Source organism: Chiloscyllium punctatum, chromosome 19 (genome assembly GCF_047496795.1).
Source record: "Chiloscyllium punctatum isolate Juve2018m chromosome 19, sChiPun1.3, whole genome shotgun sequence".
Classification (NCBI taxonomy): domain Eukaryota; kingdom Metazoa; phylum Chordata; class Chondrichthyes; order Orectolobiformes; family Hemiscylliidae; genus Chiloscyllium; species Chiloscyllium punctatum.
In genome coordinates, this window is record NC_092757.1 from 77,819,845 (window position 1) to 77,838,260 (window position 18,416).

Consider the following 18,416-nt stretch of genomic DNA (forward strand, 5'->3'; position numbering starts at 1 on the left):
TGTAATATTTGACCATGACAGGTTTCAATATTTCTTGTACCCTATTCTGACAGATGGAAAATGGCAGGAAAGGCAACCTTGCTGGAACAACTGAATGCCATTCTCCCTGTCCTGAAAATTCACTTCTTCCTTCAGTCATTTACAGAACATTTGCACAATTCTACTGTGGCTTGCAATTACAGTGCTAGGAAGACAAAGCAATCTTTGGAGGCATGGGTGATTACATTCAAATATTCTTCACCAAAAATGAACATAAGATTTTATGCACAATCTGTATTCCAAAAAAAATCCCCTCCACAATAATTACTTGCAAAGTATTAATACATGGAAAGCCATTTATAAACCTTACAGACCATTTTGTAATTATATCTTTCTTCAGTTCGGAGGTAGACATTAATAGCATAAAGCCACAGCAGCTAATGACTGGGGGCAGCTAAGATGATTTCCTTTGATCCCTCGAATTCCACGCAGTCCAAAACCATTCATTTGAAATCCATGAATGCAGCAGGTCACTGAATATTTTTAAAGGTAAAGATAGATTGATTTCCCCTACCTGATAGGAACCTTACATTGCCATAGCAGATATGAATATGGCATTCGAAGCTGAGATCAACCATGATCTCACTGAATGACATAGCAGACTGAAAGGGCCAAACAGTCTTTTTTGTCTAAATTCAAATGTTCTTATTTGATGTTTAGATGATTCAAAACCAACTCTATTTGATCCTGCTGAGTTTCACTTGGAATTGGTACATTCTAGCAACTGCACATATTTTATTTTTATATATCACCTTGCAGTCATTTGGATTTTTGCTATTCAGGATTAGTTGACACTTTCACATTCTAATATTTGAACTCACTATTCCACTAGGCTACTACAAAACAGCTACACAGAGCTCAACTTTTATCTAATAACCAATCCAAGCTACTTAAATTTAGTACAGTTCAAAAGCAGGGACAAATCAAAGCTTGATCAGATTACATTTAATAATTGCAATTGGTATACCTGGACATTCTTAACCTTCCAATATTGTCCGTACGGGGCAAATCACAGCAAAACTATTCAATGAATTTAAAGATTTTATAATTTAAAGTTCCAATTCAGATCTCACAATAAGTTTCAAAATTCCTTTGTACAGAAAGAATTCACCATGCACTGAAACAGCTCTCTGCTTACTGAAGCTTCCTGGTCCAGCTAGACCTTTCAGCACTTCCACTGCTCAAACAAAATTTAATAGTGGTATAGCCTCATCACCAAACTAGATCTTAGCATTTTCCACCTTCTAAGAAATTTCTTTTTGAGCACATCTTATTCCACGCTTCCCACTGTACTCAGCAAATTGTCATCCTCAGGTGATTTAATGTTATATCTCAATTTGGTTTTCTCTCCTTTTAATTCATTGGTCTTTTTTTCCTAAATACTGCCCTTTGTTTGAACTTTCTTACATACATACACAACCAAGCATTTCAATTGTCATCTTGCATACCTACACTATCCATATCATGACTATTATTGATGAGGCAATCTCTGGTCATTGTCTTGTATCGTGGTCTGACCACATTCCCCTTTCAAGCTCAATTCTTTGAATCTGGATGGGAGAAAGTCTCATTCAGGTCACTGGCTGCGCACTTTCCAATTCCCAAATATCAAACATAGGCATTTAATCCATCATACATTACTACAGCAGCTCTCCAACATGTCTGCAATACTCATCTTCACCCTTTTGGAGAGGAACAGGCATGATCATTCACTATTAGTCACTTAAGAGCATCGTTGGGCAAAATAAGAAATTTAAGTGTCATCAAGAAAGATAAAAATATGTTGCTTGTCATTTTGCACTTTGCCCCAACTTTCTTTAATGCTGAATTTGGATCTGTAGTTTCTCTCCTATCAGAATTCATTTTGATGAGACCCACCTCACTCACCATAGCCAATTCCCACAAAAAGTACTGATTGCTCAACTTCCCTTTCTGACTCTCATGTTACCCAACTTAAATGTTCTCCCCAATAGTCTCTACTAAGTTTATTGTCAAAGATTGCAAAAATTTGTTAATTCCTCTGTCCTTAGAAAACCAGCTCCACACCATCCCCCCTCCAAAATCCTTGAACAGTTGGCCTCCTTCTAAAATCTTGTCTATCTTTAAATGAGCTTGTTTGAATCTCTCCAAATAGAATTCATTTGACATGGTTGAGTATAAATTTCTGTTTCAATACCAGTCATCCAGCTGGATGACATTCCACTTTTCTTGTTCTATCCTCCTCTTTCCTGTCAAAGTAGAGACTCAGCGATTGCAGCTTTCCTTTTCATAGCTACACTTTATTTCTACATCAGTATCACCTGAGGTCACCTCCATAACATCGTCTAACTCCATCCTTACTAGAACTAATTTGTAGCCAAAATCCTCTCACATGGCTTTAATAACTATTAGGTTTGTCTACCCTCCTCAGAATTGAGGTAATTCAAAACACTATCTTTATGCACGTGCTAGCTTCTGCTCAAGCAATGCCCGAGTTTTAGAATTATCACCACTATTTTCAAATACCACATATACTCACTCGTGTATATGTTGAATTTTTAAGATTACTTTTAAAGGATCAATTTTGAGGGTCGACTAATACACAGGCACTGGTTTTGAGGGGCTGAAATTCATGTTGCAGTTCGAAAAACCATATTATTGTCAAAAGTTGATTTGATCACTCAACTAACCCCAAGCAAAGAAGAAAACACAATATTTAACGATAAAGATAATTAACAGTTAAAGCAAGAGACTGGCACAAAAATTTAACATGTCAAAGATTCATTGAAATCCTTCAAAATCACACTGCTCAATATAGTCATGGCCTGGTATAATGGCACACTTAAAATGAAGCCTTAAATTCTGAATGTGTAAGTGTCTTGAACTTTCACACCAAATTCTTCTATTCCCCTCCCACTTACTCTCATATCATAAACCTCAACAACATTAACAAATTTTTCAAAGAATTAAAGATATACCAGTACGCAGCTAACATACCTCGCTTTTAATCAGATATAATGGCACAATTAAAATGGTTAACTTTTTAATGATATTAACTTTTGGATGTATAGTGAACAGCATCCAATAGGTACCGATAGACTTAGTATTGGCCTGAATGAATGAATCAAAATGTGCTGTAATAAACCAAATGCAGTGAGTTATGAATGAATGAATGAATGGAGACGCAATATAGTAAATACAGCGCGGTGAGTAGAGTACAAATATGAATGAATGAGATTTTGTTTAAATGGGTTATTGTGAAAATGCAATTTTCTTTAAGAGGTTGAAATGCATTATAGTAGGGTCAACTTATACACAAGATATATGGAAAATACAGAAACTTTTGGCCAAAGTAAGAGATTGACGTATACATGAGATCGACCTATATGTGGGTATATACAGTATCGCTAGTTTACTGAAATCCTACAGTCCTCCCAGATCATTGCATTGTTTCAATTTTGGTCTCTTGAATGTTCCAGAATGTAACTGTTTCACTTACAGACTGCTGTACCTTCAGCTGTGAAATTCCCTACCCATATTGCGCTACATTTTCCTTCTTTAGGACGGAGAATTAAATCCCTTATCAAACTTGTCAAACATAGTGCGTGACTATCAATACTCATTTCTAACACTCAAAATACCTTGGGGTGCTTAATTACATTGAAAAGGTCCAAATCCATGCAACTTGTTGCTTACTCATTGAAACTCAGTCACAAGCAGAGGCTTGTCTTTCTACAATTGTATTTCAAATACATGGGCATTTCAAAGTTTTGGTGGGAAATACACCACCTCAAATGGACCAAAAGTGCAACTCAAAGATAGTGCTAACTTATTGCTCTCACTAGGAGGGTTGTGGGAATGACATTTGAAGAATAATCTTGAGGTGAAGCGAGGACGCGGAGGGCGGGTGGGGTGACCTTCATTAACCCATTTGTAAAATTGATGGCGAACTGCTTTAACTTTAGGTTGTTTTAATCCATATATTGTAGCAATGTTACATGTGCATATACTCTACCTACAAAGCATACAAGGTCAAACAAATCAAGGCCGAACAGCAGGCTTGAAGAAAAGCCCTTCAACCTATTCCTTGGGCATTCCATACGTTATGTTTAGCAGTGTCAAAAGTTAGATAAAGCCAAATCAAGTGAAAGCAAAACCAAAATTTAAATGGTGGAAGAGGATTGAAGAGTAAAATGACTAAGTTTCTGGAGAAGCAATCCAGAAGCATGGGTTCAAAGTATAGCAGAATATTTGAAATTTTTAATGAGGTAAATAAATAAATTGAATAAAAAGCTGGCTTCATAACCTGGTCTCATCAACAATAGTGACTGGGTATCTGTGACTTCATACACAGCACTGCAGATGACTCAACTGTCTCTGAAATAGCCTTGTAGGTCACAATTATATTGAAGTTAACTCACTGCCACTTAAATGCTGGCCTGGCCAAAAACCTAGCTCTTGTGCAAAGAATTAATTTCAGCAATGCTAGAAATAATTTAGATAAAAGCAAATCAATTTAAAACAAACAATTTAAATGATGGAAGAAATATCTTCCATCCCATTAAATTACCGGATCATTACAGCTAGATATACAATTAGGACTAAACAAATACCCAATCAGATGGCAAGCAGTCACACCAAAGAAATGGAAATTCACATTGTAAGAGGATAACTTCTACCAAGAAAGATTGTTCAAAGTTCAATAAGGTTAGGAAATATCCTGTTAGTGTTGTGATCCTGCACTGCAATAACGTGTGCGTAAGCTCCATTAAAATATTACCTTTAGTGTGATACATAACAGCAGATTTCAAGTCAAATGACCCAAAGCTGTCCTTTCTGTCAAAGCCTCTGTGGTACCTTGGGTTTTCTTTGGCTGACGGCACCAAAGCATTGGTAGAAGAGGCTTGTTGTGGTGTTTCACTCCCAAAGTCTTTTGGGACAAAAACTATTGCACTTTGGCTTGTAGCAGCCATCTTTTGCAGGTCATTAACATGTGGTTCCATAGGCAAGGACATGCCCTCAGCAGAAACACCAGCAGCCACTGTGGCAGTCTTCATGACACTGCTGAGAACTTGAGGGCTAGTCCGTTTGTCTAATTCATAAGCCTTTGGAAACACAGGAATTTCAGATCCTGTTGAAAGCAGTTCAGCACCCTGTGAAACCAAAGAGGCAGCACATTCAGCTTGAAACGTCACCTCCAGAGGTGGGTTGTCCACAGATCTTGCAGTGGCTAACTCAGGGCCAGCACTTGGCTCATTTATAAAAGATAATCCCCATTGGTTCTGGAAAATATCCCCCAGGTTTTGTTGAGTTGTCTGTGATGGCAGTTCAACTGGCTTCGTGCTAGGAAGCACAGATTGCATATTTGAAGGGTAGAAAAAGAGACCCTGCTTTCTTTGTTCCATGGCCATTGGGTCTGAGCCATCAGGGGACACAGAAGTCTCACTCCCAGAGGAGGCAGGCACTACAGTATTAGCAGCAGTAACTGTCTGGACTCCTGAAACAGCAATATGCCCATCAGTCACTCCTGAAGCCAAACCGTTAGAGAAGCTAGATGAGGTGACAGCTTTCACAGCAGACATAGGAACCTGTGACAAACGACCTGAAGCTTGTGCCTGAGTGTCCACAGCCAATGACTGATTTGAGGGTGATTTGTTGAGGTTCTCTTTAACTTTACTTGCATAACTAATCTTGGGAACAATTTTTGCACTACTGTTGTCCACTGGGAAGACTGGAGGTGGTTTAAATAGTGTCCAAGAGTCTTCCTTTGAAGTTACAGATGCTGCCTTTGATTTAGGCCGGTCTTCAAACTTTTTACCACCACTAGGTTTTCCATCAGAGTTCTTCCGTTGGGTTTCACCAGCTCCCATCTTCGCTCGAGCTGTGACTGGACTAACTGCTGTGAGTTCATACCTTCCACTGGGCTTAGCATTTTCTAGACGATTTGTCTTTTGCTCAGATACCTCAAGTTTGGCATTCTCAAGATCCAATTTTGGAGGACTTGGGTTCCCCTCGTGCTGCATGATTTTGTCTTGAAATAAATTTAAGTTATCAATACTTTTGTCACTATTCCTCCTGCCTTTACGTTTCTTCGGTGTGGTGTAACCACTCTCAGATCCACTACCATCATTGTCGGCTGAATTCTTGACAGAAAATCCATTTGTAATGTACCCAGAGCTGCTAGTTATAACACCATTGAGAAATGACAATGCCTCCTTCTTTTCAATTGATCTGCTATCCCTAGATTTATTATCAAAGACTTTGTCATTTTTTTTGTCCATACTGTTTTTGTGATTATAACTCTTTGTTTTATTACCCACTCGGTTATAGGTGATAGTTTTTGTTGTGTGCCTGGGGTTGAAATTAGTGTCTAAAAATTGCTTCCTGCCATTAGTTGCGCTGGAAGAAATCAAATTTACTACTTCGGTTTCCTGGCTTGCTGCAAATTCAACCTCGTCTTCTGATCCAGCATCACCATTTAATTCTTCAAAACCTGAAATGAGACAAAAGGTTAGATCTTGATTATTCTTTTAAAATGGTTAAACAACTACCAGGCATCTCTATTTCTCACGAGAACTGCCCTACGGTCCAGTAGGACATTGGTAATTTTTCATTTTAGTATAGAAGCAACAATAAAGGAGCAGTTACAAAGCATGACATTCGAGTAATTACTCAAAATACAAAGAAGATCAATAAGCCAACAACACGGTCCTCAAAAAAATGAACAGGTAAATCTTAAATATAGAAATTGCATTCAATGCACAAGTTGAGAAATAGATAGGTCAGCAATCAGGACGTGAGCAGGTAGAAAAGTAAGGGGAGATAGAGCAAGAGCAGGTAGAAAAGCAAGGAAAACTAGTTCAACAATGCCAAGAACTTGACTTATTTAGTAAGAGAAATCTTTAAAACATTACAAACGGCAAAGAATTTGCAGAGACCAATACTCTATTTCCTTCTTGAACATTTTAAAGTATTTAACAAGAATCACTTCCTCCCCACTGTAGGGCAGACCAGTCTCCTGAATTAAATCAAGAATTAAAGTTCCCTATTAAACATCACAGCATGAGGAATGACACCAACTGACAAGAACATTCACTACTCTAGCTCTTCAAAAATAAGGAGAAAGTCTTTCCTGTCTGACATGCATGTCCCGTTCTCCCTAGACTAACCTTCTCCGGAGCATCTCTCAAGGTGTCAGAGATATTTAAAATTAGAGATTACCTGGTCTTTAATGTGCCTATTACTGATATGGGCAAATCTCGGCAATATGAATTTGGAGAAAGAAATATTTAAAAGTAGGGGAAACTAGATTGAAATCATAAGGAAATCTGCTGTTTTAATATTAACCATTTAACTCCAGCATGGTCAGCTTGGATCAATTATGGCAATGTAATCATTGAAGGTTACATGTTCAAATCACGTTAAGCACAATCTAAGCTGACATTTCAGTGCTGCACGAGCTGGCCACTGATTTTCATGCTAATAGTTGTGCATGCAAAAAACTACACTTCAGAAATAATTAATTAGCAATGAAACATTTTATAAGATTTGAAGATGCAGATACATTAACTAAAATCCTATTTCCCCAATTATATTTTCATTAAAAGAACAGGCTTATTGGTTCAGTATAGAAGTTTATATTTTTTTCTAAAAGAAATTTGAACAATAGGACACAAGGAAATGGAATGCAATCTAGTAATAAAGAATCTAGATCCTTCATAATGGCATATCTTTCAAGAGACACAAATGTAAATTATCATTACAGTACATTGGATAATGGATTTTCTTACACTATTTGTTCATCTATGGGTGAACACACCAGAATCACAGGTTAAATATTATTATCCAGTAGCTGCAATGCTCACACTATCCAAAGCAATTTTACAGGGAAGTGCAGCCATTTATAGATGCAAGCTTTCAGTACACAATTTAGCAGTCTTATTCAAAGAGTCGACATGGGCTGACATCTAGGAAAATTTTATGGAACAGCAAAGAACTCTCTGGTCACTTCAGGCCCAATGGAAACTGCCCCTTCATTTAAAACACTCACCAACTTTAGATTTTATTGTTAACTCCCAATCTGAGACAGTCTGCTTCTGTTCAAAATCTAGCAGTCTAAGTAAATTCCAATGCACCATTTATCAGCTGATAATTTGTTCCCACTTGCCGTCAACAGATCCTTGTCTCACTCAGCAGCTTCAGACTGTGATGGATTTCTGAGTGAGCACTACAGGTTCTCCAGGGAGTGGAGTACATAATGAAAAATGCAACTACAAAAGATTGAGACACTAATAGCAAAGGTTTGGTCAGAATGTGTAATTTTCATAAATTCATTCCTACTTAAAATCTGTCGTGCACAAGTTTAAGAGTATGTGAAACACAGGGTACATATTGTCCCGTCCTGTCAAACAGTTGATCAGGTACAGTGCGAACCAGTTGTTGAATGAAGCTCTCTCACTGCCACATTAGTGCGCCTTCAACAGGAAGGAAAGGCTGGCTGAGTAATTATGACTTAGAGACCTCTGTGTTATGCAATACACTGAAAATAAACATATGTTAAGTTAACAAACATTCTATCTTTGCCCCTACAATGATCTGCTACATGATCAATTGATATTTATCTTTTCTGCTTAAATGAAGCACAGAGGAACCTCGATTATCCGAACATCGAATTATCCGAAGGAGATCTCAAGGTCCCGATAGAAACATTACGTCAAACAGCTGTTTCAACCCTGATAGCGTCTTTTGTTTGCAGGTACAATGATTAAAAAATGAACTCAACTCACTGAAATGCTGCCGAGAACAGTCCTGGACAGTCCAGGCACCGTCTCCAAATGAATGAACCCTAAACCACTCCCCACCCCCCCCTTCTCCAGATAATCTCTCCAACATTGTCCTGCACAGGGTAGAGGTGGAACCTGTCAAAACGTTGCGTGCGTGCGTGTATACATGCATGCTATTTGGAGATTCACCCCAAAAAGGCAGCAGACTGGGGTCGGATGGTGGCTGGGGATGGACAGGGATGCGGGGTTGAGGGAGCAGGGTTGGGGGGCAGGAGGAGTTGGGGCAGGGTCTCGTCCGTAGTGTGCTTTTGCAGAGACTCCTGAACAGGGAACAGACCTTACGGAAAACTCCAAGCCGCAGAGGAAATCAATTAACCGAATAATCAATTATCCAATGAAATAGTGCCTGCCCATCTAGCTCGGATAATCGAGGCTCCTCTATATTTGTGCACAGTGTAATCAAGCATGAAAACTTTAAAACAGACCAAATCTCTCGATATGAGCAGTAGCATGTATTTTGTGAAGTCAGCAACTGATGCAGGAAGGAGTCTGGATAGCTCAGTCGATACAGCATCAGACTTTCAAATCAAGGGTCAAGGCCCTTTTCATTCCTGGGTTGTTCAGTGGTTAGCACTGTTGCTTCAGAGCACCAGGGACCCCAGGTTCAATTCCAGCCTTGGGTGACCATGTGGAGTTTGCACAATTCTCCCAGAGTCTGAGAGAATTTCCTGTGGGTCCTCCAGTTTTCTCCCACAGTCCACAGCAGGTTAGCTGGATTGGCCATGCAAAATTGCCCTGTAGTATTCAGAGATATATAGATTAGGCTGGTTAAGTATGGTAAATATCAGGTTATTGGGATAGGGTGGGATGCTCCTCAGAGGTTCGGTGCAGAGAGAAAAGATGAGCCAAATGGCCTCTATTTGCACTGTAGATATTCAACAAATCTATGTTTTAATACTTAAAAGGTTCCCTGGTACTATTTTCTTTAAAAGAAAGTGAACTCCTGCAATAGCATGTAAATAAAACAGACAGGCAACATAACTATGACGCATTAAACGGTTAGTATAATTACAATGTAATACAGTCTTGCCATGACCTCTGTTCTGAAGTCATATTGGACTCAAAACTTTAAGATTATTTCTCTCTCCAGAAATGCTTCCAGACCATTTGTTTTTATTTCAAATTTCCAGCATCCACATTATCCTGCCTTTATTCAAAGGTCAAACACATTTGCTAATCCAAATTAGTCTAATCAAATGACTTCGTTATATAACTCATGTACAAGAAAATTAACCAATCACAAAACTTTTCAGAAGGAACAGATAACAGAATTGCTTCATCAAAACAAGTGGACAGCAATTTGCTACACAGCATGAGGAGAATGCTTGTCATTTCATGATGGTAAAATTATTCAAGACTAACTATTATGAACTAAATTTTCAAACTGATCAATATTAGCGAAGTATGGCAAAAAAAAAATCAATTTTCCTTTGAATGCTATTTAAAATCACCCAACAAAATCAATGAGCAACTTTGAAACATTTTATTCATTAAACTTTCATATACCTTGTGGCACAGTGGTAGTACCCCTAGACCTGGACTAAGAGCCCCAGGTTCCAGCCACACCTGCTCGAGGTGTGTAATTACATCACTGAACAGGATGATTAGAAAAAAAGGCTAATTTTAAAAAAGGTCATTGGTCAAGGTGAGAGGGGACAGATTTAAAAAGAACCCGTGGGCTAACTTCTTCACGCAGAAAGTGGTGCACGTATGAAACAAACTGCTAAGGAGCTGATTGGGGCAGGTACAATCACAACATTTAAAAGGCATTTGGATGGGCTAATGAATAGGAAGGGTTGAGAGTGTATGGGTCAAATACTGGCAAATGGGAATACATGAGAATGGGGATGTCAGGTCGGCACAGACAAGTTGACCAAAGGGTTTATTTTTGTGCTGTATGACTCCATGATTCTATGCTGGACCTGTAATGTAAAATGGAGTTGAGATGCTCCACAAGTGAACTGTGAAAGCCCCAAAACAGCAAATAAAGATTCAAATTACCTTTAAATGGAAGATTATTTACAAAAGAAGGAATTCAATTAAAAACAGAATAAACGCATTCTATTTCAAGAAAATGCTGCACTTGAGTTATATAACTTTACTACAATAAAGCTATTACTGCTATAAAACTGCCACTTCAAACCAAGTAAGAGCAAACTTCAAGCTGAAGATTCTGGAAATTTTTCTGGATTGTTTACTGTCCTCAATGAACTCAAGAGTTACATCTAATTCAGAGGAGCTCAAGAGTTTTTCACCAGTGTTAAATAACTTTACTGTAATTTTACTCACCCACTCATGGAATTAGAGAAGGTCATTTGCACCACTTTTTGAACAAGAAGCGGTTTTTTACAAATTTTTTCCTCTGTATGCAGGTGTGAGACAAAGTGAAAGACACAAGGTGTACAAATCTTTATTCAATTTCCACCACCAGGAAGAAAGGAAACACCCAAGTGGCCAGTGACAAGCATTGCCCTTCTCAGAGGGCAATGCTGTGGGATCAAACAGTGAAGGGGAGGGCAGGGATTAAATCAAAATAGAGTTGGAGGGGGAAGATAATGCATACCACTCCCTGCCATACCCACCTGTTCCTGAAAGTTGGTGTTTGTGGACAGCGCGTGCTCTTTCTCCAGGGACACTCAGGCTCTGACATAACCATGGAAGCAGGGCAGGCAATCAAGAAGTGGTTTTTTTGAAGGCAAATTTAATCAAATTAGAAGCAAATCAAGCATCTGTCTATATTCTGTATTATACTTGATCATAGAAATCATAGACTCACTACAGGCCATTTGACCCAACAAGTCCACACTGATCCACCGAGGAGTAACCCACCCAGACCCATTTCCCTACTACTCTACATTTATCCCTGACTAATGCACCTAACCTATACATCCCTGAACAAGATGGGCAATTTAGCATGACCAATTCACCTGCCCTGCACATCTTTGGATTGTGAGAGGAAACTGGAGCACCCAGAGGAAACCCACGCAAACACAGGGAGAATGTGCAAACTCCACATAGACAGTTGCCCAGGTCCCTGGTGCTGAGAAAGTCATAGAGAAGTACAGCACGGAAACAGATCCTTTTGTCCAACTTGTCCATACCAACCAGATATCCCAACCCAATCTAGTCCCACCTGACAACACCCAGCCCATATCCCAGCAGTTCAAGCAGCATCCAAGGAGCAGTAAAATCAATATTTCAGGCAAAAGCCCTTCATCAGGAATACAGGGTCCTGATGAAGGGCTTTTGCCCGAAACGTCGATTTGACTGCTCCTCGGATACCGCCTGAACTGCTGTGCTTTTCCAGCACCACTAATCCAGAACCAGCCTATATCGATCCAAACCCTTCCTATTCATGTACCCATCCAGATGCCTTTTAAATACTGCAATCATACTAGCCTTCACCACTTCCTCTAACAACTCATTCCAAAGATGTACCACCCTCTTTGTCAAAAGGTTGCCCCCTTAGGTCTCTTTTATATCTTTCCCCTCTCACCCTAAACCTAAAAAATCACACAACACCAGGTTGAGTCCAACAGGTTTAATTGGAAGCACACTAGCTTTCGGAGCGACGGTCCTTCATCAGGTGTGTGCTTCCAATTAAACCTGTTGGACTATAACCTGGTGTTGTGTGATTTTTAACTTTGTACACCCCAGTCCAACACCGGCATCTCCAAATCACCCAAAACCTATGCATTCTAATTCTGGACTCCAACCCCAGGGAAGAGACTTGTCTATTTACCATATCCATAACCCTCATGATTTTATAAACCTATATAAAGTCACCCCTCAGCCTCTGACACTCCAAGGAAAACAACCCTAGCCTATTCAACCTCTCCCTATAGCTCAAATCCTCCAACCCTGGCAACATCCTTGTATGTCTTTTCTGAATCCTTTCAAGTTTCACAACATCTTTCCAATAGGAAGGAGACCAGAATTGCACGCAATATTCCAACAGTGGCCTAACCAATGTCCTGTAGAGCTGCAACATGACCTCCCAACTACTGTACTCAATACTCTGACCAATAAAGGAAAGCATACCAAATGCCCTTCTTCAATATTCTATCTACCAGCGACTCCACTTTCAAGGATCTATGAACTTGCTCTCCAAGGTCTCTTTGTTCAGCAACACTCCCTAGGACCTTACCATTAAGTGTATCAGTCCTGTTAAGATTTGCTTTCCCAAAATGCAGAACCGTGTATTTATCTAAATTAAACTCCATCTGCCACTTCTTAGCCCATTGGCCCATCTGATCAAGATCCTGTTGTAATCTGAGGTAACCCTCTTCACTGTCCACTACACATCCAATTTTAGTGTCACCTGCAAACTTACTACCTATACTTATGTTCACACCCAAATCATTTATATAAGTAATAAAAAATAGTGGACCCAGCACCGATCCTTGTGGCACTCCACCGGCCACAGGTCTCCAGTCTGAAAACAACTCTCCACCACCAACCTGTCTTCTACCTTTGAGCCAGTTCTGTATCCAAATGGCGAGTTCTCCCTGTAATGTGAGATCTAACCTTGCTAACCAGTCTCCCACGGGGAACCTTGTCAAACGCTTTACTCAAGTCCACACAGATCACATCTACTGCTCTGCCCTCATCAATCCTCTTTGTTACTTCTTTAAAACACTCATATCAAGTTTGAGAGACATGATATCCCACACACAAAGGCATGTTGACTAGCCTGAATCAGTCCTTGCTTTTTCAAATACATGTACATCCTGTCCCTCAGGATTCCTTCCAGCAACTTGCCCACCACCGACGTCAGGCTCACTGCTCCATAGTTCCCTGGCTTGTCCTTACCACTTTTCTTAAATAGTGGCACCACGTTAGTCAACCTCCAGTCTTCCGGCACCTCACCTATGACTATCGATGATACAAACATTTCAGCAAGAGGCCCAGCAATCACTTCTCTAGCTTCCCACAGAGGTCCAGGGTACACCTGATCAGGTCCTGGGGATTTATCCACTTTCACACGTTTCAAGACATCCAGGACTTTCTCCTCTATGATCTGAACATCTTTCAAGATGTCACCAATTTCCCTACATTCTATATCTTCCATGTCCTTTTCCACAATAAACACTAACGCAAAATACTTGTTTAGTATCTCCCTCATCTCCTGCAGCTCCACACAAAGGCCGCTTGGCTGATCTTTGAGGGGCACTATTCTTTCCCTAGTTACCCCTGCCATTAATGTATTTGTAATAACCCTTTAGATTCTCCTTAACTTTATTTGCCAAAGCCAGCTCATGTGCCCTTTCTGCCCTCCTAATTTCCTTAAGTGTACTCCTACTGCCTTCATATTCTAAGAATTTACTCTTTCTATCCTGTCTATACTTGACATGCTCCCTTCTTTTTCTGAACCAAACCCTCAATTTCTTTTGTCATCTAGCATTCCCTATACCTACCAGAGGCAGCAGTGCTAACCACTAAACCACCTCGCCGCCCCAAAAGGTTCACAGGGGGATTTGAACTCAACCTCTTCTCTCCCAGCAGCCTCACCACTCTGACCCAGAGATCATTCACGCCATTTCAGTTCTGGACAAATCTTTATTTACAGCCCACACCATGCAATGCCCAGATACCTGTCTAAATTGAAATTTGCATTTACCTGTATTCAAGACAAAAATAAGAGACCAAGAGTACTTCACAAGTGTGCAATGAAGTTCCATACTAAGACACAGATGGCCAATTACTTAGTTTTTAAAAAATGTGTGCCGCTAAGGGGGAGCAAAAGAAAGGCAAAGATACTTAAAAGTTCGAGAGCCAAGTGTTGACCAGCAAGGATGGAGCAATTACAATCACTCAGAAGGCTCCAGAAGCCAGATGTTTCAGTGATGGGGTTGCATATGGGGATTTGAAAGCATGGATACAAACAACAGATCGATTTGGAGACAAACAGTAGGCTAGCAGGCTTGGTTGTACATGATTTAGTATGAGATGGACATGGGCAAAGTTTTGGATTATTTTCAAATTCACAAAGAGCATGGAATGGAAGGCCAACCAGGTTTACCTCAAGTTAGCTGAGGGGTCATAAAACACAGTTAAGGGCTTCAGCAGCAGGTCGGCTGAGACACAAAGTTCCCTTCTCTCAGTCACCATAACTAAACATCCAAAATGACCCAACAAAGAGAAACCCAAACATTTACAATAGTAGAATGTGCTGATTCACTTGTCGTGGATTTGGTTCCTGTGCTTCAAGAAAATTAAAATATATTGTGTTCTTCAGTAATTTCCAGAACCAAAATCAAGAAACTTTTACATAAGGCGGAGTACTAAAACTGAACTTTTATATTGCTGGCTGTTGTCTATATTCAGGATACCAAGCAATAGCATTGCTATTAAGCATTTTATTTTCCTGCTTACAATAATATCAAACCACTTGGAAAGGAATAGCAAAGTTTTGACCAAATACATTACAACTGAACAAAGCCTACTTTAAGAAACAGAAAGGCTGTTATATGCATGTTAACACAATTCAAAATTATGAAATCGAAATTCAATCCAGTGGAATAAACATAATATTATTGTCAAAGCAGAGAGATTCCTTTCATAACAAATCACAGCAACAGCAAGCTCCACGTAGCTGGGAGACCTTTTTTCACACAGGTTAATTATAATAATGAACAAATATATAACTAGATGTAAACAGCTCATCAAGCCTTGGTAAATGCTTAAATATAATGGCATTTGTTCACATAAACAACCCCTCAGATCTCTATCACAAGCAGTTGGAATTAAGACAAAGTCCTCAACAAATTATTATAGTGTGTATCCTGGATAGCTTGAATGTTAATGTAAAGTTTAAAAATAATCATTGACTTCCATATTTGCCAGTATTCAAACACTTATGACAAACTACATATGTAGGAATGCTTCTGACATTATTGAATACTCACCATTTCACATATTTTTGAAAATATGCCTGTACACAATATACAGAATACTGGATTAGTGGTGCTGGAAGAGCACAGCAGTTCAGGCAGCATCCAACGAGCAGCATACAGTATGCTCATTTAAATCCAGTGTGCTTGTAAGAATCAAGTACATAGTTCAACCTTACACTTAATGACAAACATATGACTGATCTACACACTGAATTAAATGTATTTGAAGACAAAAACGCATGGAAGATTTCTGAAATCAAAGCATTTCGATCCTTAATGTAAATGAAACAAGTCACATCAGGTTATTTTGTGAATGCCACGCATTTTGCGCTTAGGCTTTCTTTACCTGAAGTAGGCCCTGGCGAGACCCAAAATTCTGTTTCACTCTGCAAATGCCCTGTCAGTATACCGTAACTGAAATAATTTTGCCCTAAAAATTAAATGTTTTAAAAATATTAAATAAACATCTCCAAACGAAAAGTGTTCGATGCCCCCGATTGTAACTGGACCGCTTACATACTTTCCCACGTTGCAAACTGTGTATGCCAAACACTGCACCTGCCAAATAATGGACTCTTCCAAAAGAGCTCAAAAATTAAAGTACAAAATCACGAATGCATATTTTCCGGGCGGGGGAGGGAAAAGAGCAAATTATGTAAGTAATGGTTCGCGTTATGAAACCAACCCTAACGGGGGGGGGGGGGGGGGGGGAAAGAGATAAAGAGAGAGACGAACATGAAGCCTCGAGATGAATCTGGAGGGTGTTAACTGTCGAGGGTGAGATCACCCTTGAAGACCAGAAGATCAAAAGAAAAAGAAAAAAGTCAAATGCTGGGGCGGAAAAATAGACGAGGCGAGGAAGGGGCCGCTAGCAACACTCCCTGTCTTTCCTAGTTAGTGTGTCTCTGTGCAGGAGAGTGGGATAACTGTTTATAAAGAATCTGTTTCCCCTTTCAAAAATAAGCACCCATCAGCAATGCAGTCTCCTCCTGATTGCCAGCGGTACATCGAGCTGGCGGGGAAATTGTGGTTTAAAAAGGAGATGACCATTCAACTCTAAAAGAGGGAAAGACTGTGTGTGGGTCTCCTCCAACATGGCGGACAGGAAATGGCAGCTGAAGAACATTCCAGTGAGCCGGCATCATCATCACCACCGCCACCACCACAACCATCATCATCATCATCATCATCCACGGGCCGGGAGGCCGGGGCCTGCGGCCGGCCCACTCCAACACACACCGGCAAAGCCTTTTTGAAAGTTAAAAAAAAAAGGCTCCAACCATCCACCACCACCACCGGCGGCGGCGGCGGCGGCGGCGGCACCCGCGCCTCATTCCCTCAGAAGAGAGAGGGAGGGAACGTGGAGGAGGAGAGAAAGACAGACGGCTACCAAGAGACGGGGAGGGGGGGGTGGGGGTGAATTAAGATCCGGCCCGGCCTTCAGGGGCCTAAAGAGTGTAACTGAAGGCACCAAGGTCACCAGGAACCACGGCTGCAAACCTACCTCCCACCTCCCCACCACCATCATCATCATCATCAACCGACATTTTTTTTTATAACCTCTCCCCGTCAATAACATTTACACCGGTTTGATAAGGTCTCGGACCGGGCTCTCACCTGTTTTCTTCTTCTTTTTCTTCGTTTTCTGACCGTCTGAGACATCGCTTACTTTGGTGATTAAGTTGCCGGCGGCCTGCTGCTGTTGGGCGTCTCCATTGGTGAGAGGAGCGGGAGCTGAGGGCTGCTCGCGGCCGCACTTTTCGTCCATTGAACGCGAAGGGAGGGGGGGGTTGGAGGGGGTGGGGGGGGGGAAGGGCGAACAGAGGCAGGCAGACGGGGAGGTGGCACTGCGCCTGCGTCCTACGTTTACCCAACTGGCGGCAGCTGATTCGACACGCCCGACCCGGTCTGCCCTTCCCCTCCCTCTCGTACTCACTCTCTAACTCTGTCCCTCTCGACACGCGCACCGCTCCACTCCGAACGGCACATTCGACACGGTCCTTCCTTCTCCGCCTTCCACGCTCCGCCCCCAACGTCCTGCATCGTCTCGTGGCGAACGCGAGACCCAACTGTTTGATGAGTTGGCGCGGGGGCGACGCCACGCGATGGGCCGAAGGGTCTCTTCCTCTTCCACATTTCGCCCTCGATGAAGGGTCACCGAACACGAAACCTTAACTCGCACCCCCTCCCTCCTCTGTTACAGGACACTGCTGATTTTCGGCCTTTGATTTCTGGGGGTTTTTTTTGGCCTTTTTGAGTCTCGGCCAAGAATTCCTGCTTTTTTATTTCCTTTTCGCGCCGTTTTAAAACCTACTCTATGGTTCTATTTCCCCCCCCAAAAAAAAACTGCCGTTGCTGGAAATCGGAAACAAACTCTTGGGTTCAGAAGAAGGGTCATTGGAGCCGAAACGTTAACCCTTTGTGTCCACAGATGCTGCCAGACTTTCTGAGTTTCGCCAACAATTTCTGTTTTTCCTCAAAGTTAAAAATCACACAACACCAGGTTATAATCCAAAAGGTTTAATTGGAAGCACTAGCTTTCGAAGCGCTGCTCCTTCATCAGGTGGTTGTTTTTGTGATTCTTGCATCCAGCCTGCCACCCTCAACCCCAAATGTCCATATCTTCCCCAGCTCATAAAATCTTCCTTTTAGGTAACTG

At 40.9% G+C, this 18,416-nt stretch overlaps 1 protein-coding gene across 1 annotated transcript in view; it reads right to left on the bottom strand.

The window, feature by feature from the left end:
• The window catches only part of nufip2 (nuclear FMR1 interacting protein 2), a 32,073-nt gene extending 14,532 nt beyond the window's left edge, over positions 1-17,541 (bottom strand). The window contains exons 1-2 of the mRNA XM_072589762.1: positions 17,375-17,541; positions 4,799-6,511 (exon numbers count right to left, since the gene is read on the bottom strand). Of these exons, the coding sequence (XP_072445863.1) occupies positions 4,799-6,511; positions 17,375-17,525 (1,864 nt within the window). The 5' untranslated portion in view covers positions 17,526-17,541. The remainder of the gene's footprint in view (positions 1-4,798; positions 6,512-17,374) is intronic.
• Positions 17,542-18,416: the final 875 nt, after the last annotated feature.